This window comes from Lacerta agilis, chromosome 10, assembly GCF_009819535.1.
Source record: "Lacerta agilis isolate rLacAgi1 chromosome 10, rLacAgi1.pri, whole genome shotgun sequence".
Taxonomy (NCBI): domain Eukaryota; kingdom Metazoa; phylum Chordata; class Lepidosauria; order Squamata; family Lacertidae; genus Lacerta; species Lacerta agilis.
The window spans coordinates 44521091-44548347 of record NC_046321.1 but is presented as its reverse complement, the minus strand read 5'-3'; the positions used below and the strand labels follow the sequence as shown (position 1 = coordinate 44548347).

General features: G+C 41.3%; 1 protein-coding gene across 2 annotated transcripts; it reads left to right on the top strand.

Annotated features, from left to right (window-relative positions):
- Nucleotides 1–882: 882 nt before the first annotated feature.
- Nucleotides 883–25605, top strand: TBK1 (TANK binding kinase 1). 2 transcript variants are annotated; one of them, XM_033161980.1, is made up of 21 exons: nucleotides 883–998; nucleotides 6009–6127; nucleotides 6801–6941; nucleotides 7905–8034; nucleotides 8982–9163; nucleotides 9510–9670; nucleotides 11572–11682; nucleotides 13123–13302; nucleotides 13484–13680; nucleotides 14195–14253; nucleotides 15118–15209; nucleotides 16217–16318; nucleotides 16935–17013; nucleotides 18368–18489; nucleotides 18926–19002; nucleotides 20006–20045; nucleotides 20711–20812; nucleotides 20909–21005; nucleotides 23246–23352; nucleotides 24075–24146; nucleotides 25101–25605. In XM_033161980.1, the coding sequence occupies exons 2-21, from the start codon at nucleotides 6041–6043 to the stop codon at nucleotides 25150–25152; spliced, it is 2190 nt and encodes a 729-aa protein (XP_033017871.1). In that variant the 5' UTR covers nucleotides 883–998; nucleotides 6009–6040; the 3' UTR covers nucleotides 25153–25605. The 2 variants fall into 2 exon arrangements, with proteins under 2 accessions (XP_033017871.1, XP_033017872.1); XM_033161981.1 differs by lacking the exon at nucleotides 883–998 and adding an exon at nucleotides 4806–4813.
- The last annotated feature ends 1652 nt before the right edge of the window (nucleotides 25606–27257 follow it).

Below are 27257 nucleotides of genomic sequence, written 5' to 3'. Positions count from 1 at the left end.
CTTTTTCCTCACAACAACCCTATGAGGTAGGTTAAGCTGAGAGCACAGGAGCCAACTCCTTGGGGCTGAGGTCCCTTCACTCCTCCCCCCCCCCCAAAAAAATATATATATTTGAGGGGGCTGGGGGGGCACCAAATGGATGGGCATTGCCATTCAAATAGTGTGTGTGCACCATGTGATTGGTTGTACAAAGGAAGAATGGATACAAAAACTTAAGGAATATGCAGAAATCGCGAAACTTGCCGGAAGAATAAGAAATCAACATAAAATTTTTTTTGTAAAAGAACGGAAACTCTTTATTGAATATTTACAGATAAATTACAAACAATATAATAACATTGGCAGAAACACTAATAACCTGCAGCTTCATAAGAGTATATATTTCAATAAGATGAATAAATGAGAAAAATTAAGTTATTTTGGATATGCAGAAGATATTAAAAATAAATGTAAGGAACCACAGAAAGAGGGGGGAGGAAGTCAAGTTTGGAAATGTCAAAATGATGGTAAAAATCAGTGAAATATATAAATCTGAAAAGTATTAATAAAATTTTTTAAAAGATTGTGCAGGGCTGCCCCCACCCCATTTTTTAAATTCAAGTTGGCTGACCCCAGGAGGCACCGCCGGGAGCCTTCTCCAGCACAACATTTGTGAAAATGTCTCCGCCTCCCATTGAGCCGTTTGGGCCTGTCCTATTTCCACCAAGGGAATCGCCCCCTGACTGTCCACGGCGGGCCTTACTCCCGAGTAAACGTGCTTCCTGCCTCGCCCGTCAGCAGGCAGGCAGGCGCGTGAGCCCCGGGACCTTCCCGCCTCGCCCGGGTCCTTTCGCACGGAGCTGCCCCGCCTCCGAAGCGTCAGGAAGCCGGAAGCAGGCGAGGGGAAACCGGACCAGGGAGGCTGCTCGGCGGGCCGCGCCGATTGCGAGGAGCGGGGCTTCTGCCGGGGGTCTGCTTCCCGCGCTCGCCGTCGGAAGGGGCCGGTCGAAGGCACCCAGGTAAGGCGACGCAACCCCCGGCGCGGGTGGGGAGGGGCGCGCGCAGGGAAGCCAACGGGGAACGTGGCTGCCTGGGTTTCGTTTTCGCCCAGGCGAGCGAGTGACGAAGGGGAGGAGGAGGAGGCTTCGGCCAGCCTCTCTGCAGGCCCGACGGGAGCGGGGATTTCCCGGCACTGCCCTGCTCTGGCGCAACCCTCCGGAGAGGGGCGCATCAAAACAGAGGCGACCCCGCGCACCGAAGAGCGACCCGGGAGCGGGGTTCGAATCCTGAGCCTTTCCCTTGTTGCAGCTGCCCGGCGTCTTTGCTCGTTTGCCTTCCAAACATTTAGCCCCCCTTGAGCTGCGCAGTCTTCTCGACGTGCCCACCGAGGAGCGAGGCGAGGCCCGACGTGTGTGCATGTCAAAAAGATCCAGGAGCCTCTGTTGGGCATCTAGCCGGCCCTCCTTGACTAATCGGGGACTTGGTGGCGCTGCTGCATCCTTCCTCTTGTTCTCCTCCACCCGCCACCCCGCTGACATTTTCTTTAGATGGCAGGTGTGTCACATTGTAGCTCAATCGGTAGAGCATCAGACTCTTCATCTTTGGGCGTTGGGTTCGAGCCCCACGTTGGGCAAGAATTATTCCTGCATCGCAGGGGGTTGGGCTAGATGACCCTTGGGACCCCTTCCAACTCTACAGTTCCGTGATCCCTTCTTCCAGCTCTTAACTGAGCACCCCAAATATTGTTCTCCTGCCCCTCCTGACCTAGCACTTACTAGGGTGTATTCACACATTTATAACAGGATCGCTGTGTTCGCTGTGGATCAATCAGCAGGAAGGTTTTCTGTTTCCTGGAATGCAAACATAATATTTGACAGTGGAGATCCCCCCCCATAGGCTCAACTGTGAGGGGTTGGGTGATTTGCATATTTCTAATTGGAGAACTTGTGTACAGAGAAGCGGCTTTCGCTCATTGCGCATGGAAGCGGAAGTTTCCTGTTGCCCGAGTGCAGTCATAACATTTTGGCAGTAAATATCGTTTATGGGCTCAGCTGTGGAGCATTGGGTGATCTGCAGATCTGTGGCCAGCGTTACATAGTTCCATGACGGATTTGTTGCCTTAGATTCAGCTTTCACCCTCTCACAAATAGACTTAGGCCACTCAGTGTTAACTTTTCTTTTGTATATCTTAATGAAATAATCTAGAACCTGGTGTTGCAGGACTCTTAACTCCCATTGTTCCAGATCATTGCCTGGCATTGATGAGAGTTGTTGTTGTTGTCATAATTATTTATTAAATTTGTATACTGGCCTATACCCACAGGTCTCAGGGTGGTTCACAATGTAAATTCGCAATATAAAATCACAAAACAGCTGGAGTGATACAGGTTCCCACACACACTGGTGTCAGGGGGCTGGTATCAAAGACTTAAATCCTGTTTCTCCTTACTTGAGAGTAAGCCACATGTGAATTCACCTGGGGTTCAAAATAAATATACGTATGATTGTGCTGATAGGCTCATTGGGTAGTCATGAGAATTAGCTTCTGTTCCATGAAAAGGTAAATATGATGGCTTTGCTTCATTAGCTGGCTACAGAATGGGGAAGGAAGAATAAGGCTGCGATAATGTACATATGTATACATGCATGCATGTTTATGTGAAATTTCTTTCTCATCTTTCCTTCGAGGAGCTCAAGGTAACATACACTGTGTGCTCACCAAGCCCTATTTTATCTTCCTTGTTGTGGGATAAATGAATGAAAATGAGTATTATTCTTAGGGAAGGTATGGTGAGGATGACCATGCCTGCCTTAAGACCGATTCTGTGAACAAAGAGGTTCAGAGGAGCCCCAAGGAGGGCCACTTTGCAGAACTGTTTATCAGCATGTTTTACAGAGGTACCATTGAAATGGTTCTCTGTAATTGTATTATTGCCTGGTATGGCACAGCCTCTAAGCTGGATAAGAAAAGGCTCCAACGAGCAGTAAGAACTGCAGAGAGGGTAATTGGTGTTAGTTTGCCTCCAATAGAGACACTTTATGCTGCTCGAGTCAGGAAAAGAGCAGAGAGAATTGTCGCAGACCCTTCGCATCCTGGTCATTACCTGTTTGATTTACTTCCATCCGGACGTCGTTACAGGACTCTACACAAAAACGTCTAGGCACAGGAATAGTTTTTTCCCTTGTGCCATCAAACTGTTGAATTTGTAGTTGTGTGCGGAAGGGAGGTCAGTTGGTGGTATGGGGTTCCTTTGCTGTGCTGTTGTATAGTGAGGGGAATAGTGTTTGTATGAGGTACGGTACGTTTTTCTTTACATTGCAATGTAGTCGAAGCAAAATTCCAAGTATGATTGATACTTGGCCAATAAATTATTCTTTATTCCTTATTCTTTCCTTAAGTAAAGAATGTGTTAGAAGTAGATTGTTAGCCTTGAAAGAGGGATAGATTTATAGTTCAGAGGTGATCCGAGATAACAAGGAGAAATAGCAGGTGATAGTTTAAGCTCTAGTACGCATGCTCAAATGCTTCATGAATATTATAAAACACACCCCTATTGTAAAAAACCTGCTAATTTGAATGGACATGGGATATATGTTATTGTTGAGAGTACCTGTTATAGGAGCAAACATGATGTAGGAAGATTGGGAAGCCTGTAAACGGCAATTTCTTAACCAATAGGAATCATAGTAGGGCTATTCAAGTGGTCTTAGGGTAGGATTATAAATTATCTGTGATGTGAGCTGGAATGCACAATCCCCCTTTTTCCAGCATGAGCTGGGGGGGGGGAGTTCTTTGCCCACAGTACTGTGTCAACCAACAATAAATCTTCTTATGCTTGATTATGGTGTAGACTCCTTCTTTCAAAGAGAAATTTGAATCCCTCTGGGAACGATCCCTGGGAGAGATTTGTCTAACACTTGTGATGTAGGCTAGGTTGGTAGATTGCAACTTGTCAGCTGGAAATTCTTTGAAGGAAAAAGTGTGCTTTGAAAGTACAGTGTGTATTCAGCAATGGTCTGATACTCTTAACTTGGATACCAAGCTGAATCTATGATGTCAAGGGGCATGCTTCTGAGCACATCTGCATAGAATTTCACCATATAGATTGTAAAGTTCTTTGCAAGTGGGCAGTATTATAGTGGTGATTATTTATAGTAACAGTATGCTAACCCTTCTATTATGGCAACTTTGATGAAGAAGGAAGTGCATCTTGAAAATCAATAAAATACATTTTAAAAAGGAGGAGGAGGAGGAGGAGTATCATAATGAACCACAATTGCTCCTAAGCTATTTCAAATTGAAGCCATATAAGAAGGGGGGGAAAACCTTTTTGGATTTATGAAGCTCTGTAAATGCTTTTTAAAAAAGAAACCTGCAAGCTGCATTGCTAGAGGCAGATGGATGCAAGGCCAAGGCCTGCCTTTCTCCAGCAGGAGATTGCATGCAAAGCTTTAGATCTAGAAAGGGCCGAGAAGTCTGTGGCAACTTTTACCGGATAATAGAAATCGCAATCAATCAAAGTTATGAATGTTGCACCTCTTTTCCCTGTTGGAGTTTGGTAAATATATCGCGGCATGCTTGCAGAAAGAAATAGTCTTGTAAAACCTTTGGTTGAAGGGATAAAGAAAACATAAGGTTTATTACTCAGGGTAAATGTTAGCTCACACTTCAACTAACTGACTTGAATTAAATAAACTTGGAGGGGAGAAAGCAAGCCAGTTTACCCAGCTATAGGTAGATTTTTTTTTCCTTCAGTCTCTGCTTTGCTGCTCTTCTCCTAAACTTATCTCAATTGCTGATTCAGTGGTAACTACCGTATTCGTGGGGACCCAGGTGGCGCTGTGGGTTAAACCACAGAGCCTAGGGCTTGCTGATCAGAAGGTCGGCGGTTCGAATCCCTGCCACGGGGTGAGCTCCCGTTGCTCGGTCCCAGCTCCTGCCCACCTAGCAGTTCGAAAGCACGTCAAAGTGCAAGTAGATAAATAGGGACCGCTCCAGCGGGAAGGTAAACGGCGTTTCCATGTGCTGCTCTGGTTCGCCAGAAGCGGCTTTGTCATGCTGGCCACATGACCTGGAAGCTGTCTGCGGACAAACGCCGGCTCCCTCGGCCTATAGAGCGAGATGAGCGCCGCAACCCCAGAGTCGGACACGACTGGACCTGATGGTCAGGGGTCCCTTTACCTTTACCTTACCGTATTCGTAAGACTTTCAGAGATGGTTGGGCTGTGACTGTTAGATTAGCTAGCTTCAGCAAGCAAGGAGAACCACTGCCAATTCTCTGGTGTGTTTCTTAATTCAGGGAGAGGGATTCATGCTGGAATTGCCTTGTCTCCATTCTCACTTTTGATAGGTTTCTGCAAGCGTTAAATCTCTATAAGCAGCATCCCAATCTGCTACTTGACACCTTGCAAATAATAGGTGTGCTGGTCTTGGTGCATATAAGACAAAATGGACAGAAAGCTGGAAAAGAAAATCAAAAGAGATAGAAATAAAAGGAGGAGCAGCACCGAAGGCCAGTTGTGAATATATCATAGAAAATGAATTAAGCTGGGAAAGAAGCAGAAGAAATGATCAGATTGGAGTTAATATGAATGTAGTCTTGCTTTGAATTTTACATGGGCAGTTACTTTCACAAGCTGATATTGTGAAGCAATGTTGTGATAATGTTTTGGATTGTGGATCCCATTGGTAACATAATTTCCATGGTCACTTGTACAGTTGTATCATCTTTTTGCAGACTTTACTCTTAAATGTGAACAACTTGACTATTTTTGAAAACAAATTTAGAAAATGATAAAAATTCTATGGGGACTGAAAACAACACATAGAGTTCTGTTATATCAAACTCCATTTCCAATAATAGGTTTGTCTTGTGGTTTCCAGGATATCAGTGAAAAGGAATTTCTGAAACTAATCAGGCTAATCTTCCTAGGGTGCTTCCCTTAGGTTTTGAATAAGACATGAAACTTTCGTCTACTGTCACATGCACTGTGGCGATTAATTCCAGAGTATCTATTTCCCTATTCAGATCAAACAAGAATTGCCCAATCAGGAGCAAAAATGCAAAGCACTTCGAATTATCTCTGGCTTCTCTCGGACATTCTGGGACAAGGAGCTACTGCAAATGTTTTTCGCGGACGACACAAGGTTTGTATCGAGACAGAAGTTCTAGCTGTCTGCTGGAAAGGCTTTTATACGATTTTAAAGTAGTCTCTGTTGTCATTGTAAAATTAAATGGAATGGGTTTCTTCTTGTATTTTATGAAATGAATATACAATGAGCAGTGCAAATCATTGGAAATACAGGAGGCATGACTAAGAGGGTCTTATTATACCCTTTTCACATTCTGCAAGTGGGAATTTTATTCACCCTTGGATTCAACACATGCATTTTAAAGTTTTCTGTCATCTGTCATAATTTAAAAGCAAGCACAACCAAACTTCCCTTCCCCACTTCTTTCTCTCTTTTCCCCTTCCCACATGCCCCCCACCCCAATCTTCTCTGGGTTTTTGCCCAATCCTCCGGAGGAAGGAGAGCAGAAATTCCATTGTGGCCACAGAAATTGTTCCATGTGTGTATTGAGTTTGTTGGATACAACCCAAAGTGTAAGCCCCCACCCCCAGAACACACATTATTTTTAAAGCAAACTCACATCCATGTTTATTCAGAAGTAAACCCCACTGTGTTGAGGTTTTTTTAAAATTATTCATATGCATAGTATATTTTTATAGTTTTGTAGTGAACAAGGTTTTTATCCCCAAGTCAATTGTGTTGAAATGCTTTTAATTTTTTTTTTAAATACTCTCTATTTGCTTTACAGAAAACAGGAGACTTGTATGCCGTAAAAGTGTTCAATAACTTCAGCTTCCTTCGTCCCGTGGATGTTCAGATGAGAGAGTTTGAAGTGTTGAAGAAATTGAATCACAAGAACATTGTCAAATTATTTGCCATAGAAGAAGAGGTATTTTTTAAAAAAACAACACTATTGCTCTGGTAGCTTACTGAACATTGTTTTATTACTTTATTTTGGGTTCCAGTGATCAGAATGCCTTTTCTTTGATTTGAGGTTCATGGGGACAGTGTATGATTTCTGATATGTTTTTGAACATTTATGAATGTGCCTTAGAACAGGTTGCTTTGCAATATTGCATATGATGTACAGTGGTGCCTCGCAAGACGAAATTAATTCGTTCCGCGAGTCATTTCATATTGTGAAAAATTCGTCTTGCGAAGCACAACCATAGGAATGCATAGGAATTTAATTCCCATAGGAATGCATTGAAATTTTCGTCTTGCGAAGCACGACCATAGAGAAATTCGTCTTGCGAGTCAACTAAAAAATTGCAAAACCCTTTCGTCTAGCGAGTTTTTCGTTGTGCGAGGCATTCGTCTTGCGAGGTACCACTGTATATAATTATGAAACATCTGTTTGATTTTTAATAATGGCCCTTCTTTTTTTAAGAGTCTTCCCTTAACGACTGCATTCAATACAGAATAGAATTGTTTTCAGTCCAAATAATGGTGTGGCAGACACGCATAAAGGAATTCATCCTTGAAGCTTTCCTTCTTGGAATTGCTCATCATTCCTAATATCTGATGGCAATAACTAACATCAATTTCAGAAAAATGTCCAAAAAATGTGCATAGTATCATTTGCTTTCTAAGGGGAATCAAGTATATTCTGGGCAGCCGAAAAGGCTGAACTTATGAGTGGTGGAGAAAAGAATGGACAAAAATCTTTGTTAGCAATTTTCCATTTCTTCTCTCTTTGATTTTTAAAGACCGTAAGTTCTAAATTACACCTTTCTTCTTGACTAACTGTGGATCTGGCTAAGCTTTTTGGCAGTGAAGCTTTTTTGCTATCTTTCTGGCACTGGGACTTGTTGCATGTTAACTTGCAAACCTTTCTGTTTTTCTTTTCTAGACAACCTCTAGACATAAAGTCCTTGTTATGGAATTTTGCCCATGTGGCAGTTTATATACAGTTTTAGAAGAACCAGCTAATGCCTATGGGTTGCCAGAAGCAGAATTCTTAATTGTATTGAGAGATGTTGGTATGTGGAAGTTGTTTCCTTATGTACTTTAATGTCACATATTGGGCTTACTTTGTTTATGGCACTGTCTTCGAATGCTTAGCCTAATTTGAACGTGTTTGCATGCAGATAATGGAACCATAGGATGGATGCAATCTCATTTAAGTCTGGTTTTGACGCATGCAGGTGTACTAAGCTACACAGGGGTAACTTTTGCTGTTAAGTGTATGCATGCCACTCCCATCTATTAGACTGTGGAGTGGATAAGCTAACAGGAAGTGGTCCTCCAAGAGTGCTCATGAAACAGACCGGACCCCAGTGAAACATATCTTAGTTACATCACGACTGGGCTACTGCAGTGCATTCTGCGTGGAGCTCCCTTTGATCCCTGTTTGGAATCTTCAGCTGGTCCAAATAATTGGAATATTGACTAGAGCCAGCTGTCAGGATCCTGTGATTCAATTGGTGCAATTGTTTCATTGGCTTTCAGTCTGATTCTGTGCCCTATTCAAAATTGCTGGTTATTTCCTTGGAAGCCCTAAGCAGGACTCCTTCCATTCATGTAGGGAACTGTGATGCAGCAGAATCTCTCACTGGAAAGGAGGAGTAGGGTGGTATTTTTTGCTAATTTCTCTTTCCCCATGTGCCACCTTGCATGCTGTTCCCGAGTTTTCCCCAACCTTACGGGGCAGATTTTCAATGGACTGCAGGGCAAAGGTGGGAAGGAAATCAGTAAAAATCACTCTCTCCTCCCTGCTGCTTCTGGGAAGCGAATGGTGAATGTGGAACTCTGCTCAGTGGAATGCTCCTTTCAGTGGAAGCTCATTTAGAATTTCAGCCATGATATTTGCATGTTTTCTTTCAGTGCTTATAAATACAGATTTAGAGGAATAAATCCAATAAAAATATAACTGTCTTTTAAAATTTACACATATATATATTTCTCTTCATTTTCCCTTTCATTTAAGTGGCTGGCATGAACCATCTTCGTGAGAATGGAATAGTGCACCGTGACATCAAGCCAGGCAATATCATGCGGGTTATAGGTGAAGATGGTCAATCTGTTTATAAACTGACAGATTTCGGGGCTGCTAGGGAGCTGGATGATGATGAACAATTTGTCTCCCTCTACGGTACAGAAGAATACCTGGTAAACCTACACAAAAAATTTTTCTTCTTAGCCTTACTTGTGTAATCTGTTGATACTTGGGGCAAACATCGTAGCAACAGCCTGCATGGCTACTAGCAGAATCTGAGTTGTGAATTCATTGATCAGCAACATATTGTGATGGAGATGAGAGTGCGCATCGGATGAGGGAAGGAACGAAAGAGGGGCAGAGGCCAGTTTCGTCCATGGCGCACATGACTATCCTTCAAAGGCACATTCAAGGGTAGTTTCGACCTTTATGGAAAGTTTGGACATGCCGTACGTTGTGCCGCTTGTTGATGAAACAATTTATTCTAGTATTGCTTCTCTTTGTCCCTAACTCTTTTAGCATCCTGATATGTACGAACGAGCAGTATTGAGAAAAGAACATCAGAAGAAATACGGGGCAACAGTTGATTTGTGGAGCATAGGGGTGACATTTTACCACGCTGCAACTGGAAGTTTACCCTTTCGACCTTTTGAAGGGCCTCGTAGAAACAAGGAAGTGATGTAGGTAATTTAGAGGAAATGCTCTATCCACAAATTGTGCTATCAAATTAAAATAAAATAATAAATAGGTAAGAGTTGAGGAAATAATACCAAATGCAGTTTAAATGGATTTTCTTGTGTGATTTGAGGTTGCATGTACTGGGTTACACGCCCTGCCACTTCCTCATTCTTTACCAGCTGTAGTGAATTTGTTAAATTATTGTCAAATTACTTTGCTTTTTTACAAGCATGTAGAACTGGGTGTTTTTATTCTAGTTGTGTTGAGAGCAGATTTGATTTGGCATCTTCATCAAAGCATGAGAACTGTGTTTGGAATATATGTGTTAACACCCTGTAGGAAATAACTTGGTAGAAGCCACATGGGCAACATAAAGAGTGCTCTTGTGCTTCAGCCCTGCTTGTCAATTTTCCACAGGCATCTGGTTGGCCACTGTGAGAACAGGATGCTGGACTAAATAGGCCATTGGCCTGATCCAGCAGGCAAGCTCTCCTTATATTAGAACCATAGAATCATAGAGTTGGAAGAGTTCACAAGGGCCATCCAGTCCAACCCCCTGCCAAGCAGGAAACACCATCAAAGCATTCCTGACAGATGGCTGTCAAGCCTCTGCTTAAAGACCTCCAAAGAAGGAGACTCCACCACACTCCTTGGTAGCAAATTCCACTGCTGAACAGCTCTCACGGTACTATTCTTACCTTGTTAACAAAGTTGTGGCCGTCAATTAAAAGAAGGCAACTTGGGGCAGATCCACTTAGTAGCATCCCAAGTGGAAGTTATTCCTGGCTTGGTGCTGTACTGCAGACTGTTTCAGAAGAGCCAGCAGGAGACTTTGTAAAACATGGACATAGCACAAGTGTGTCTCCTGAGATGCTATATTAGACCTTGTTGCAAACATAAGCACACCAAGGATTTCAGTTCTCTTTTGTCACGTAAGAATCTTCCACCAACTTGTGCGTTGGGCCTTCCCCTCGCCCCTAAATCCAACCCATACATTCAGCTTCCAGGTTAAAACTTCCAAAAAGTGTCACTCGTTGCAGCAACTCACGTGGCAATCTTAATATAATTTAAAGCCCTGAACTCATGCAGGATTTTCACATCAGTAGTGGCTGTCATTCAGAATCTGGGAGTGACATTTATGCAGTAGTCATGCCACTGAATTACACATTATCGTGTCTTTTAGTACGAGAGAGAATATGGTAAATCATTAGCCATACCTGCGAATTGATCTGCTTTGAGTTCCAACTCGCTTTATCAAGTTAGAGAAAGCAAGCCAATGGATTGGATCCAGAGTTCTGCTTAGGGGAACTCGGCTTAAGAGATGCTCCTGCTGGAGTACCGGTATGCTTTTCTTGCCGAGTCTTCCTTCCTTATGTCCCACCCAATAAGCTGCTCCAAAGGGTTAGGGCTCTGTGGAAAAGTGAGGGAGGTGTCATTGGGGACTGCCTGAGGAAGAAGGACCTTGCAAAAATTTCTCAGGAAATACACAAGCTTTCTTCATCCACAATTTTTTAATGAAACACTTCTGTTTGTTTTACACAGATACTATACCTCTAGTCCAATAACCATGTATCATTTTTTTAAAAAATGCTAACAATTGATTGCTGTTTCTAATAACTATTTAATAGTTCTGGTTCTGGAGGAATGTTCTATCCCCCCCCCCCCGCCCATATAAATTTGTCTCAAATCTTTATACAACACAAGTTACTTCACATTCCCGAGAGAAGATTCTAGAAAACTCTTGTGCGTTGGTAATTTGCCTATTAACACAGTGTAGCCTATCCCTGAGCAGTAATCTGGTCCAAGGTCGCAAACAGATAATTCCTATTAAGATTATGATTAAGCTTTTAAAGAAAATCTTATGTTTTCAAATGACTGCACTTTCCCTTTTAATATCCCAAAGGTATAAAATTATAACTGGAAAGCCTTCCGGTGCAATATCTGGAGTACAAAAAGCAGAAAATGGCCCCATTGAATGGAGTCGTGATATGCCTGTTTCCTGCAGTCTTTCAAAGTAAGTCCATCAAATTGCTGACTCACTTAAGTAACTGAATGCTGAGTGTATTTTCTCCCTCTGCTTTCCTTAGCTAATATCAGACGTATTTCACTTCATTTGTGTTGGCATTGGAAACTATTTTTGTGCTTATAAAACGTTTGCTTTCCCACACATGCTATTGTATTGCCCAAGGTTGTTACTTAGAAAGGTATTATGATTAAAACTTGAATATTATTGCTCAGACAAATTGGTGTAGGTGAAACATAGATGTCAGGAAGAAGAAGAGGAGGAGTTTGGATTTGATATCCCGCTTTATCACTACCCTAAGAAGTCTCAAAGAAGATGCTATCACTGAGCAAGGGGTTTGGACTAGGTCACCTCCAATAACTCTTTTCAACTTCATGATTCTGATACCAAATCCCTCTTTTATGTTGCTGCCAAGAATGCTAAGAAACAACTTCTTGGAAACCCAAGGTTTTGGGGCTTTTTGTTCATTATGCTTCAGTTGTTGATGATATATCACTGCCCCAACTTGGAGCATGGTTAGACTCAATATAGATATGTCTGGCAGTAACCATGGTTCATTGCTTTAGATCCTAACTAGTGAAGCCAAGGTTCCGTTTGTACAGCTGAAGTCTCTTATGCTAGCTTAGGAGCTGGGAAAACAGTTGTAACCATCTATGCCTTGTAAGGTACGGATGCAATGCTTAAATCAGCACAAACTGTGGCTTGCAAACCATAGTTTCACATCCTGGCTTGTGGCCCATCCTCATCCATGGTTCAGCTATTTAGTTGCAACACTTAACCAGGAAAGCAAAATATATGGTCCATGCAGAGTTTTATTTGGAAGCTAAACCCATGAATTTCAATAGAACTGGCTTTCAAATAAGTGCCCTAAGGTTTGCTGCTTTAGAACTATAGTTGGTTTTCACATTTGAATCTGCTGGTGGGTTTCCTTTTCTTTTTCTGCCTTTGGGTTGCCACTGCATATTCTGCAATACATTGCTCACCCCCTCCCATTAAATTACTATGAGAAAATCCAGAAATGATGTACCCATGTGAAGAATATTCTGTTGCAATATAGGTGCAAATGCATTTCCTGCATGAATCCTGCAATATAACATAGCGTGATGGGTATGGGTTCAGCAAATGTCTCTCTTGTTGCCACCAACTGTCCCACCACTAATTTCGCACTGTAAAAAAAAAAGATTAATTAGATGATCTTTACCCAGCAAGCGTTGAGGAAATATCTCAGTGGGTAATGTCTTCCTTGCTTCATAGAGGATATGAGTAATCATTGACCAGTTGGTTTCTAGGCAAGGCAGCCTAGAGAGTTTTATGCTGTTGGCAGTGCTGCTATACTCAAAAATCGGCAGATTCAAGAGTGGGCAGAAGGAAAAGAAGGAATGTCGTCCTTCCTCAGAATTAAAAACAAATGTGTTTATTTTTCTATTTTAGGGGCTTGCAAGTACTACTCACACCTGTTCTTGCAAATATTCTTGAAGCAGATCAAGAGAAATGCTGGGGATTTGATCAGTTTTTTGCAGAGACGAGCGATATACTCCACCGAATAATTATTCATGTTTTCTCTCTGCAACAAATGACTGCACACAAAATTTATATTCACATCCATAATAAGTAAGTATTCCAGCATTTTCATATCTTTATTCTTGCGTGACATTTCAAACTGATAGGATCAGGTTACCTCTGAATAGAACAGGTTTGCTTATTAATTCTGGATTCTTTCTCCTTCACTCTTGTCTACATTACTGCATTAGGAACCATTTTTAAAACGTTTTTCTTTTTTCTTTTTAAACAGTGCTGCCATGTTTCATGATTTGGTCTACAAACAGACAAAAATAGCTTCAATTAATCAAGAACTGATATATGAAGGCCGGCGTTTAGTCCTAGAGCCCAGCAGATTGGCACAATCTTTCCCCAGAACCACTGAAGAAAATCCCATAATCATAGTGAACAGGGAGGCTGTGAACATCGTAGGATTACTCTATGAAGAAAGTATGATGGAGTCTCTTGGTTTTTTTCCTTGTTTTTTTAATGGCTAACTTACTTGAACTGAATTGTTATTACTTGATTTTGTTGTTGTTGTTGTTGTTGTTGTTGTTATTATTATTAACACGTTACTTTGTTGGATCCTCACGTGGGAGTTGTTTTAGACATCAGCCCTCTATGTGACCAAATAAGTTGCTTTTTTAAAAAACTGTGAGCAAGTAATCGGTTTGTTATCCTGGAAAACCATGTGAGGAAGGGTGGAATTGCTGCCAAGGAGTGTGGTGGAGTCTCCTTCTTTGGAGGTCTTTAAGCAGTGGCTTGACAGCCATCTGTCAAGAATGCTTTGATGGTGTTTCCTGCTTTGCAGGGGGTTGGACTTGGATGGCTCTTGTGGTCTCTTCCAACTCTATGATTCTATGAATAGAAATTTAAGAACTAAAGCAATCCTAATCATAATTTTTCTTTTATATTTAGAATTTGTTTGAGTACTATTTCCTTTTTTTTAATACTTCTGTTGCAGTTCTGCTTCCTAAGGTCCATCAACGTTATGACTTAGATACTGATGCAAGCATGGCAAAAGTGAGTATCTCTTCATAATTGTGTCACGGGACTATTGCCTCGAAGGGAAATGCATGTATTGGTACTGAACTTGGATATGGCAGAACACCCGATAAGCACCTGTTATAGATGGAGTCTCCCCTTCAGCCCAAATATTCTACCCCAACTTTAATATACAGTATCATGCCTACCAGGTAGTATCTTGAGTTCCTTGCTGCCTTTGTTACCCTTTGTCCCAGCCCAATATCCCCAAGTGTATGTGCTCCTTTTGCACCTCACAGATTTCTAGGAAGTCCAAACTGTAACACTAACTTTAGAAACACTAAAGTTTAGAAACCTCAACCTTTAATTCTGTCTTGGTGATAAGTGTGTTGCTCAGTATTCCTACCTGCCTTGACGTACAACCTTTTCATGATTTAGCTTCCTAAAAATATGCTTCTTTTACTCATCACAGTCTGTTTGCTTGTGACAAACTGTAGTGTTTCCACCCCCACCGTTCAGCCCAGACACTGAGATCCAGCACCGAGGGCCTTCTGGAGGTTCCCTCACTGCAAGAAGCAAAGCTACAGGGAACCAGGCAGAAGGCCTTCTCGGTAGTGGCGCCCGCCCTGTGGAATGCCCTCCCATCAGATGTCAAAGAAATAAACAACTACCTGTCATTTAGAAAATACGTGAAGGCAGCCCTGTTTAGGGAAGTTTTTAATCTGTGACTTTGTATTGTATTTTAATATTTGTTGGAAGCCGCCCAGAGTGGCCGGGGAGACCCAGCCAGATGAGCGGGATATAAATAATAATAATTTTTATTATTATTATTATTATTATTATTATTATTATTATTATTATTATTATAGTGTATGCTGCTCACACCATTTTTTGGTCTTCCAGGCGGTTACAGGAGTTGTTTGTTACGCCTGCAGAGTTGCCCGTGCATTACTGCTTTACCAGGAACTGATGCGGAAGGGAATCAGATGGTTAATGTGAGTGGTGCTTCATCGGGCAGAGTGAATAATTTCTCCGGCACTTACTGACCCCAGATATTCCAAGTACCAGTTACAAAGGTGGAAAGCCCCAGAGAGATCTCTGCCCAACAACTGCCATGCACATTCAGCTATAGACAAATCTAAGCTGTAATAGAATTATATCCTTTGGTGCTGCATAGTTACAGCGTGACAGGCTTTCCTGTTCCTTGCAGTAAACTATTAACTTAAGTTTCTGTTAATCATCAAATTCCATCTACGAATGCAATTCTTGTATGCAGGATGCTGGAGTTCTAAGCTGGTTTACTCAGAAGAGGACTATCGCTTAGTACTTAGAATTGTGGCCTTTGTTTACAGGCAGCTGCCATTTTGCATGGAGGTTCCATTCCCGGCTCCCCTGCGTACTAGCAGACCACGCCCTGCCCCATTATTCCCCATTCTGTCTCCATTCTGCCCTCTTCTGGGTCCAAAAGGACCTGCAGGTCGGCAATCGCGCCTAAAATGGTCACTACCTGTTCTTGGAATATAGTACCTTTTCAGGAGGAAGTTGATGTTCATTACTTATCACTTATTTCATTTATGAATCATTTCCCATGAGGCATACTGAAGTGATTTACAATATACAGTGGCACCTCGGTTTTCAAATGTAATCCATTCTGGAAGACCGTTGGACTTCCAAAACATTTGAAAACTGAGGCGCAAAGGGCGGCCTGCAAATTTAATAGAGAAAGTTGGAAAAAACCCAGCGGAAGCCGTTTGACTTCCGAGGTGCCTTCGAAAACGGAAGCATTTACTTCCAGGTTTTCGGCGTTCGAAACGTACCACTGTAATAACATGTAAAAACAGTTAAGACAACCAACAAGAAGTTGAACAATGCATGTTTATTTTCCATGGGCTGGTGGGAGTGTGTCAGTTTTTATACAGAGCAGGCATTTTCTATTGTAGCAGGCGGCTAGCATATCTGGTGTTTTTCATATCTGTGCTAACACAGTCGGTGTTCTTTCTAGCGAAATAATCAAAGAGGATTACAGCGAAACGTTTCACAAAAAGACAGAGGTGGTTATCAAGCTGGAATTTTGCAACAGAAACATAGAAAAGGCTGGGAAAATGTGAGTATATAAATGCTCTTTTTTTTTTAAGAACGAATGCTGCATGCCGGGAAGGTCTGCATTTATCATGTCATTGGACAATATCCAGTCTATTAGTCTTGTTGAACAATGGCATTGCAATCCAAATCCCTTTTGCTACAGGATACCTCCACCCTTCCAGGAAGCTCACTGGCTGACTTTGGACAGTTTCTTAATCTAATCTACCTCGCAAGGTTGTTGTAGGGATTCAAAGCATGTATGCCAGCTTGAGCTCCTTGGAAGAAAGGTGGGGTATAAATATAAAACATAAATAAAATAATTTTTGTTAATCCTAAAATGCAGGATAACTACATAAACTACTGGTACTTGTACCTAGCCTTCAGCAAAACTGATTTTAAGGTCTACGGAAATATCTCCATGCACATTTAGTGCTCAATTGTATATCCAGGTCTCCCTATTTCAGGTATTTGTGGATGTACTATTCTGTTGAACCCAGAATAATTATTTTTATTTTATTTTGGCATATCACCAAATAGGTTTTTTGGGTTTTGTTTTTTTTAACAATTAATTGATCATGCTAAACAGACTTGTAGGCCATTGTAAGTTGACTTTGTGTGTCTTGTCTTCTGGCGAACAGATATCAAAATTTGCTGCAGATCAACCTGGCACCATCAGAAGTGGATGAAATTTCAGACATACACTCCAAGCTGTTACGGGTAAGCATATTAACATTGCAGCATTATAGTACTTGAAATAAGGTTTCTTGAAAATTCCTGGTATGTTTAGTATTTTCCTGTAAAGGAAAATCAGTTAATTTTTTTTTTTAGCATGTTTGTTGAGTGTGTTCATTAGCTTATGGTATTTTCTTCATATGGATCTATTTAGTGTATGTTTTATTTATTTCCAATTTGGATGTGGAAAGATGTGAACAGTCGTGTGGAAATCACTCAAATTTCTGTCTTGATATTTATGCATGTATGTGCGTGTAGAAGTGGCATACGGCAGAATTCTTGTGGGGAAAATAGCTAGCCGTGCTTTTTTCACATGTGACCATGCACGTCCCCAAAATGTGGTGCTGAAGCAGTTTCACAACAGCACTGCAGGGAGATCAAACCAATACAGGTGTTGAGCATTAATGTGCTAGTGAAATATTCCAGAAAACTTTATCGCACACCCTAAAAGCAAAAATAAAAAGATCTCTTTCAATGTAGATGACTTTCTCTTTCTGTGTCAGTGGTGTTTTGTGTATATTTACAGTGACAGCAATGTAGGGATGTTGTCTGTAAGCACAGATTCTTGGCAGCCAGTAGAAAGTCTCTCTTTCCTCCAATGCAAAGATAGTTAAAGTACATGTTAAGGTGGACGTCTGTAAATTCTAGGAAATGTGGCTTGGCTTGCTGCTATTATGAGGTGTTCCAGGTTTCTGGCCAATTTTCTGTCATTGAGACATTTTCAGCTATTCTAAAGTAACCAGGGTGTGGGTGTGTGTATAATTTTTTTAAAATTTATTTTCCATTTAATTATATACATTCACATCATCATTATCCACTTTACTGCCCTGGCTCTTTAGAGCCCATCGACTTCCTTCCCTCCCGCCTCATGGCTTTCAAAATTAACCTTTATATCATTGCATTCTGTACGTTTTCCAATTCTAATTGCACTCATTACAAAATGACTCAAAATTTAAATAAACAAAGGTAGAAAATTTCTCATTACAAGTCTTCAGACAACCCTGCTAGTGATGTTAATTGCTTACAATAATCTTTCAAATATCATATAAATTTACTCCAATCCTTTTGGAATACTTGATCATGCTGGTTTCAGATTTTTCCTGTCAGCCTTGCCAGTTCTGCAAAGTCCATCATCTTCATCTGCCACTCTTATTTCGTTGGTACTTCTTGTTGTTTCCATTTTGGGGCTAAAAGAATTCTTGCCGCAGTTGTTGCATACATAAACAGTCTTTTATCTTACATGTATAAAAGATAAAAAGGTTTATTTCTATATATGTTCCAAAACTCAGCTTTCGGCAAATTTTTGCTGGGTAAAGCTGAATTTCTTGCATTCGTTCAGCTTTCAAGTTCGCGGGGAACAATAGAGAGCAGTCTTCAGGATATCAAAAGCAAACTCTGTCCGAATGGCCTGCTGTCTGATGGCTGGACCAACCAGGAAGGCACGCACCCGAAAGACAGAAAGTGAGTGACATTTCCATGTAAAGTTCTTACTGTGTTTCGTTTTCAAGTTCATACATACTGGCATGTGTTAAATGATTTATATCAGGTGTCACCAACCTAAGGCCTGGGGACCAGATCAGGCCCAACTGCCTTCTCAACCCGGCCCACGGACGGTCTGGAATCAGCATGTTTTTACATGAGTAGAATGTGTCCTTTTATTTAAAATGCATCTCTGGGTTATTTGTAGGGCCTGCCTGGTGTTTTTACATGAGTGGAATGTGTGCTTTTATTTAAAATGCATCTCTGGGTTATTTGTGGGGGCATAGGAATTCGTTCATTTTTTTTTTTTTTTCAAAATCTAGTCGCGCCCAGCACATGCTCTGAGGGACGGTGGACCGGCCCACGGCTGGAAAAGGTTGCTGACCCCTGATTTATATCTTTACTTTTTCTCTCGTAGCCCAGAAAGGTTGCAAGTACTACTGAGTTCCATTACAGAAATTTATTATCAGTTCAAAAAAGACAAAGCAGAACGCCGTAAGTAATTTTAGTTCATATTTAGTTGAGTTTAGTTATGAGGTACTGGAGATTTACCTCTTTACCACTTGAGGTATATATTTTTAAGACCCGCCCTATTTTTTGTGACTGTAAGTTGTGGTTGTAAACTGTTTTTAATGTTGCATTTATTTTAAATTGTCATACCTTAGGCTTAGGGTGAAGGGTGGGTAATAAATTAAAATAACAGTAATAATAAATAATAGTAATAACCAGTGCTTTGTTCCTGGGGGGTCGCAGGGGGACGCATACCCCTAAACATTTCGTGAATCTAAGTTTGGCCTCGTTGAGGGGCAGTATTTCAATATGAATAGGAAAATGAGAGTACCCTTAAACATTATTTTTTTTAGAAAAAAGCACTGGTAATAATAATGTTCCAAGTTAAAATGATCATGGCTAAGTATATGTGGGCAGTCGAACGGAATCCATCCCGGATGTCTGTTTGACTTCCAAAGCGTTCAGAAACCAAAGCCCTGCTTCTGATTGGCTGCAGGAAGCTCCTGTAGCCAATCAGAAGCCGCGGAAGCCCCATTGGACATTCGGATTCCAAACAATGTTTGCAAACCGGAACACTCACTTCTGGGTTTGCGGCGTTCGGAAGCCAAAACGTTTGACTCGCAAGGCGTTCAGGATCCAAGGTACGACTGTATTTGAATTGATGGGGGTCATTGATTATAAAATCAGTTTGTGTTTCAAACAGCGAGTAGAGATCTGCCATTGTGCTGCCCTGAGGCTCATTTGTTCCCAACTTCCCATGCAAGTCCTCCCTGGTTCTCATTGGGTCTCCTTCCCTCCCCCCCCCCCCACTGATGTTTGGCTTGAAATAATCATTCTTCTGTAGGCAGTAGGATTCATTGGGGTACTTGTGTCCACATGCAGACAGCTTCTCTAGTTTGCATGTGTGCCCTTGGACCCGAAAAGCTTCACGACCCCCTGAGCATTACTTTTGCTATCCAATTTCATTTTATTTATTTATTTTCTTTAGGACTTCCATATAACGAGGAACAAATCCACAAATTCGACAAGTAAGTCTTTTTTAAAAAAATATATCTGTAAATATTTTGGGTCCACACCAGTGGACACAAAATAACAAACCAATGTGTGATTTTCTATATGTGGGATTCCTCTACTGTAATATTTATATATTTATACATACATACATACATACATACATACCCCGTTCCTCTGGCTGGGTTTCCCCAGCCACTCTGGGCGGCTCCCAACAGAATACTAAAAACACGATAAAACATGAAACATTAAAAATTTCCCTAAACAGGGCTGCCTTCAGATGTCTTCTAAAAGTCAGATATTTGTTTGTTTCTTTGACATCTGGTGGGAGGGCGTTCCACAGGACGGGCACCACTACTGAGAAGGCCCTCTGCCTGGTTCCCTGTAGTTTTGCTTCTCGCAGTGAGGGAACCGACAGAAGGCCCTCGGTGCTGGATCTCAGTGTCCGGGCTGAATGATGGGGGTGGAGACGCTCCTTCAGGTATACTGGGCTGAGGCCGTTTAGGGCTTTAAAGGTCAGCACCAGCACTTTGAATTGTGTACTCTACTGCGTACGCTTTCTACCACGTTGTCTCTCTTCGGTGTGCAGAGATACTGTATGCATTTTTAAGGCCTGGGGTTGTTAGAGGAATGGAATATTTGGGAGCGATATGACAGTATGGTTCTTATTTCTGTGCTGCAGGCAGAAGCTTTTTCTACACGCTACAAAAGCCATGACCTTGTTCAAGGAAGAATGCGTCACCAAGTACGAAGTTTTCTTAGACAAGGCAGAGGACTGGATGAGGCAAGATCCTTCGTTTTGTGTATCATTGGACTCTCTGTACAAGAGCAAGGCATATTGACACAAAAACATGATTTTAAAACCGGTTTTCCTTTTCAGGAAGATGCTTCTTTTAAGAAAACAGCTAATGAATCTCAGAAAACTCTGCTTCGATATTGAAGAAGAGGTGTCCAAATATCAGGACTATGTAAATGAAGTAAGTGTTCTCCTTAATTACAGTCGTACCTTAGTTTACGAACAGTTTAGTTCTCGAACGTTTTGGCTCCCGAACGCCGCAAACCTGAAAGTGACTGTTCCTGTTTGCAAACTATTTTTGGAAGCCAAAAGTCTGATGGGGCTTCCGTGGCTTCCGATTGGCTGCAGGAGCTTCCTGCAGCCAATCGGAAGCCACACTTTGGTTTCCAAACATTTTGGAAGTCGAACGGACTTCTGGAATGGATTCCGTTTGACTTCCAAGGTACGACTGTATACCGTATCAGTATTTTCAAGAGGGATAGTCAAAAGAGGAATAAGTGCTTTGCAGAAATTCGTAATAACCTGCACAGATTTTTCCCTTAAATTTTACTGCACACACAGGGTGTCCCAACACTGCTCCATTAACACTGTAATCCTGTGCATGCTTATTCAGAAATAAGACCTATGGAGTACAGTGGAGCTTGCTCCCAGATAAGTGTGCATAGGATTGCAATATAAAATTACTAGAGCTCAGTGGTTGTCTTACTGTGAGAAATGTATTAAGGAAGAGAACAATTATCATAAACATTTAAATTTAGAAAAGATTGACTCCTTTCCAGATTTACCAAGAAATTTCTGCTGCCAGCTTTGATCATCTGTGGACAGATTGCTTGGAGTTCATTGAAATTAGGCTCTAGGGCCACAGGCCTCCCATCCCTAACATACAAGATCTCTTTCCAAAAGGGCATTGTTGTTGTTTTTTATCAAGTCCACCAGTTCTTGAAAGTCTGCATTTGACTGAGAGCATTAAAAATCTAGACAGGATTTATTTGCCACAGAATCCAGGACAATTCACTCTCTTTGATAACAAGAATGCCCAAAGCTTGCCAGTTCTTTAGATCTCTAAAAAAAAAAAAAGCTTCGAGAACAAGAGGGAAATTAACATTGTATAGATAATCATTATTAGATGTTATATTTGTGCCTAAATACCTTCCCAGTTTAGATAGCCAGCTAATATAACTCCGTTTTAGTGCCGTCTTCACAGTTTCATAAATTCTGTTTTGTTAAAGCCGTTTCCCGTACCCATGCACATGGGGCGGGATAGCCCCTGCGCCATTGGTTGGTCCTTCACCATGTCAACCCAAGGCTGTCCAATCCAGACAGTCTGGGGGCATGGCATGGGCTATTTAAACTGCCCACGACCGAGGACATGTTCCTTTTCTCCCTGCTTGGACAGTTCTCCCCCCCCCCCCTTTAGGTTAGTCTCTTTATCTCCTGACCTTGTTATGGACTTTGGTTGGTTGACTGTTTTTTAACAGGGGCCTGGTAGGAATTTTTTCCACCTGGCAAATTGTCACCGGCCATTTGGTTTTTCGCCTACCTCGTAGCAATTCGTCACAAGTTTGTAAGGTTTGGCAGTTAGGCATTGGAGTATTAGGTTGAAGGTGAGGGGAGGTAGTGGCCATCACCTACCCCTCCTATTTCAAGGGTATTCCGTCAAAGGAATCCGAGGGGCATGGTCCCTGTCAAAAGCCCCAGACCGGGGGAGTGGGGGTGGCGCTAGGGCCATGGCACGACCCCTAGCTGTGACCCTGGGGGAGTTTTTAGTTGATGTGCACCAGCAGGACTCCCCCTACTGGTGGTTAACCCTTCCAAGACTCCTGCAGACAGGCAGGAGTCGGATATAGTCATGTGGTTTCCAGTGCCTAAGCCAGGCATCCCCAAACTCGGCCCTCCAGATGTTTTGCGACTACAATTCCCATAATCCCTGACCACTGGTCCTGTTAGCTAGGGATGATGGGAGTTGTAGTCCCAAAACACCTGGAGGGCTAAGTTTGGGCGGGCTACCTGGCCTAAGCCAATACCACTCACATTCTGTAACCAATAAAGTTGTGACCTTTTTCGCCCATTAACCTAAAATACTGTTTCATGTGTCTTTATTTCACTTCCCGGGAGGGTTCGGGACCTTGCCACACAACATTGAACTTACTGTACATCTGGAAAACTTACTAAATAGAGTTACGCAACTACAGACTTCAGGAATTGACTAATGAGGGTCCAGCAGTGCTGTCAGGGCAGCGCAGTTAGTGAAGGTGGGGCGAAGGGGGAGGCGCAGTTGGCCTTCTTAAGTCTCTTGGAGCAAGAGAACATGCTCTTTTCAACTCTTGGGTACCAAATATCATCCCTTGAATCCTGTGAATATTTATTAGAAATATGTCTCTGCTTTTTCTTATTAACATGGCTTTGTGTATTTTATTACAGTTACAAGAAAATTTGCCCCATAAGATGTTTGCGGCTTCCGGTGGGATCAAACATACAATTAATCCAGTTTATCCAAGTTCAAACACTTTGGTAGAAATGACTCTTGGGTAAGAATTTCTCACCTTGGTGAATGCAATGCTTTTTAACCTGCTTTTCACAGAACTACTTTTGTTAAGATTATTATTTTTATAATTACGAAATTATTGTGAGGTTAACTTTATATTTGGACAACTTTTCTGCTGTACTTTATTGGAAGGTGAAAAATAATCATTTCCTTAATAGCAACAACATTGTAGCATATATATCCATGTTTATTAACTGATGTGGTTAAACAATATTTTTTTTTAAAAAAACCCTTAAGACTGAGTTTTAGCACACATTAAAAACTTAAACCAAATCCTTATTTCCTGGTGAATAGCCTTTGGACTATAATGTAACTTAAATAGAAAACTATTTTAGAAAGATTCCCCACCACCACCACCAAAAGCATTTTATTTTAAAAATCCAATTAATTTTTTTAAAAAAATCAATTTTTTATTATTATTTTTAAAAATTAAAAATCATTTGTTTTTATCCTCCCTGCATGTAGGCTCCTCATGTGATTTGGAGCCCTGGAAGAGCCTAGTATTCAGTGGGCTGCGCTGAAAGTTGCTCTTTAGATATCCTCTTTAAATAGTCATTATACACAGTTTGCGTGTCTTTTAGAAAATCTATTTCACTTCCAGTTTCATTACATTAAAGAAATAGCCAGTAGTTTTATAAAGGTTTTTAACTGAGAATTAAGCATGTGATGGTGCATTCCTTTTCTTTCTTTCTTTTAAACTTTCAGTATGAAGAAACTGAAAGAAGAAATGGAAGGTGTCGTTAAAGAATTAGCCGAGAATAATCACCTTTTGGAAAGGTAAGTGAGTGTTTTTAAGGAACTTTGTTTGGCAGCAAGCATATTTGGTGAACAAGCAGCTGTGCATCTCTTTTGAGAATTTCTTGTGCACGTGAAGAGGGTTGGCCCACGGCTTGCAAGAGATCCATGCTTCAATGTGGCATCTTGTGTGCAACCAGACGCAAAGGAGCCACTTCTGCATGTTGCTTTCCCACACTGCAGAGGCGCACGTGTGAATTCTGTGCAGAGGCGCTGGTCGCTTGAGTGTTTCCCATGTAATTGGCATCCCACCAGGAAAGAGAGAGTCAGTTAGTTGGGAATGACCGACACAGTGGACCATTCCACTGTACTCACACAGATGCACTCCTTGTGGTGAAAGGGACGCAGGTGGCACTGTGGTCTAAACCACTGAGCCTCTTGGGCTTGCCGATCGGAAGGTCAGCGGTTCAAATCCCCACGACGGGGTGAGTGTCTGTTGCTCTGTTCTGGCTCTTGCCCAACCTAGCAGTTCGAAAGCACGCCAGTGTGAGTAGATAAATAGGTACTGCTGTGGCAGGAAGGTAAACGGCGTTTCCGTGCACTCTGGTTTGCGTCACAGTGTACCGTTGCGCAAGAAGCAGTTTAGTCATGCTGGCTGGCCACATGACCTGGAAAGCCGTCTGTGGACAAACACCGGCTCCCTCGGTCTGAAAGCGAGATAAGCGCTGCAACCTCATAGTCGCCTTTGACTGGACTTAACCATCCAGGGGTCCTTTACCATTTTTTAACTCCTTGTGTACTTCCAGATGCACTCCTTGTGGTGCGACTTAAAGACTCATTCAATTCAAGCCAGTGGGCTCGATCCAGCTAAGTCAGTTGAACTCTGATCCCATAGAAATCAACAGAATGAGTTCATTCCATTGCACTGCAGCACGATCACTCAATACTGTGTGCCAGAAACAGCATTAAATGCTATGATTGTGCTTTTTTGTTTAGGTTTGGTGCTTTGACGATGGATGGTGGCCCAAGGAATGTGGATTGTATTTAGCTGGACATTACCATGACACAATCTGAATTTGCACAGAAAGAGCATTTATCCATTGAAAGAGTTTTCTGAACTTGGCATTCCCCTCAGTATTTAATAAAAGCATGTAAATATGTACATAATGTATATAATAGAAAGTATATTTCTTTTGGTAACGTTACAAGTGGTCTTAACATTTGGAGTAACACCAGAACTTTCCCCCGTGTGAAATAATGACGGCTGCATATTGTGGTGAGCACATTGACGCAATGCAATTGCTTCAAATGCTGTCCTTGCCTGTTTACTTGTGAATGTTGCTAGAGGAACTGGTCTTGGAAAAACCCCACTTCATTTTTGTCAAGGAGATTGGGCTTCTCCTTAAGTCACCTGAATGCACAGTACCTCGTTTATGATCCTATGAAATTGTTTCCTGCTGTCTTTCATTGTGAGCAGATGTCTCTTACAAAGTACAAAAAAGAGACAGGGAACAGTGTGATTACCTCTTGAAAAAGTATCTCTCTTAACTAATTGTGAAGGAATATTTTTGAGTTTGTTATCATGTTCAGTTTGAGTATGTATAATCTGCCAGTTTGGGATTTTAAAAGCACATATAAATTGAGTCTTCTCTTTGCTAAATCAACAGGTGACGGAAAAGCTGTAACATGTTTGCTAGCGTAGAGTCAATGAATCTTGTTAGTTAATTCTTACTGGCATTAAAAAAACCAACAGCCATACAATTTCAAAAGTAGCATTTACTTTCACTGAGGATACATATACATGCTAAACATTGAGTCTGGTGTGGACCATATTAATCTTCGTAAGTTCTACTAAAGTAGGAGAATTGTTTCCTTTTTCCTTAAAGCTATTTTGAAGCGTTTCACACTGACGTAACACATTGGCACAGATGTTTATGCAGTTGCCTTAGAAAAGGGGATCCCCGAAGAGTTGGCACTTTCCTCACTCATTGAAAGTGCCATGGCCCAGTTTTGGGGAATCTTCCTTACAGTTTATCAACCCCATTCAGCACAGAGGCCCAAAACTTAATTCAACATTGGGCAGGCTTACACTGTGTTTTAAAATTTTCTAATTCAATATACATACATGCACACATACAAAGACAATCTAATCCAGTCTTACTGACTTTAGTGGAACTTATTTTCCAACATGTCTAGAAAGTTAAGGTTGTTGTTCTCAGCCAGAGTATTCTAGATAAGTTCTAAGAGAGACCCAATTGATCTGAGACTATTCTAGAATTCTGTGGATTGAGGCCTTCGTAGGATACTTCATTTCTTTTAATCAAATTTCTAATCAACTCGTACCTTCTGTCTCCTCCATTCTGACATGCCAAAATAGAAATGAAAAATCATCCATCTCTACATAGTCTCAAATGGATAAAGAAATATTACTTCACTGTTGCAGCTCTTATTTTCATTACCAAGTTTCCAATAACCTAGTTGGAAGGACTACTGAAATCATAGGTAGTAAATCTATGTGAAATTTTGCTGCCTTATTATATGTAAATTTCTATTCTGAAATGTTGAGATTATATTTCTGTAATGCGTTTACTTTATGCTATCGTTTTCTGTTTTACAGAATCATCATTTTGCATAACTATGTTTATAACATAATTTTTGAAGGGAGGAAATGGAAAAGGGTTGATTTTTCTTTCATATACTGAAACCAGCTTTAAACAAATAGTGTAAATCATGGGTGACTGCCCTTTATGTCGCTCAAGGCACTTCTGCCACATTCTCCCATCCCTTCAGAGTTCCTTTCTATTAGTTTCATTTTATTTTATTTTTAAGGATTTTGCTATCTTTCTGTGAAGTTTCAGAAGAACGGGGAGGGGCAGTGTTTTATTTGATTAAAATAAATTTTTAAAGCTTTTCTTCTGGGCTTTTTTTGGGGGGGGTGGGTTCTCCCAGCTGCCCAAGAACAGATTGATAGGTTTCTACCATATATGTTTATGTGCATATGGCACACTAAAATAAGAAAGGAATTACTTTTACTTGCTTTTTCAAATTACCTATATTAGTCTACTGTACTAAAATAAAAAATTTATTTATGTATTTGAGAGGAACCCCCAAATAATCCAGAGGGGCTTATTTCCGAGGACACCTTTATAGGAC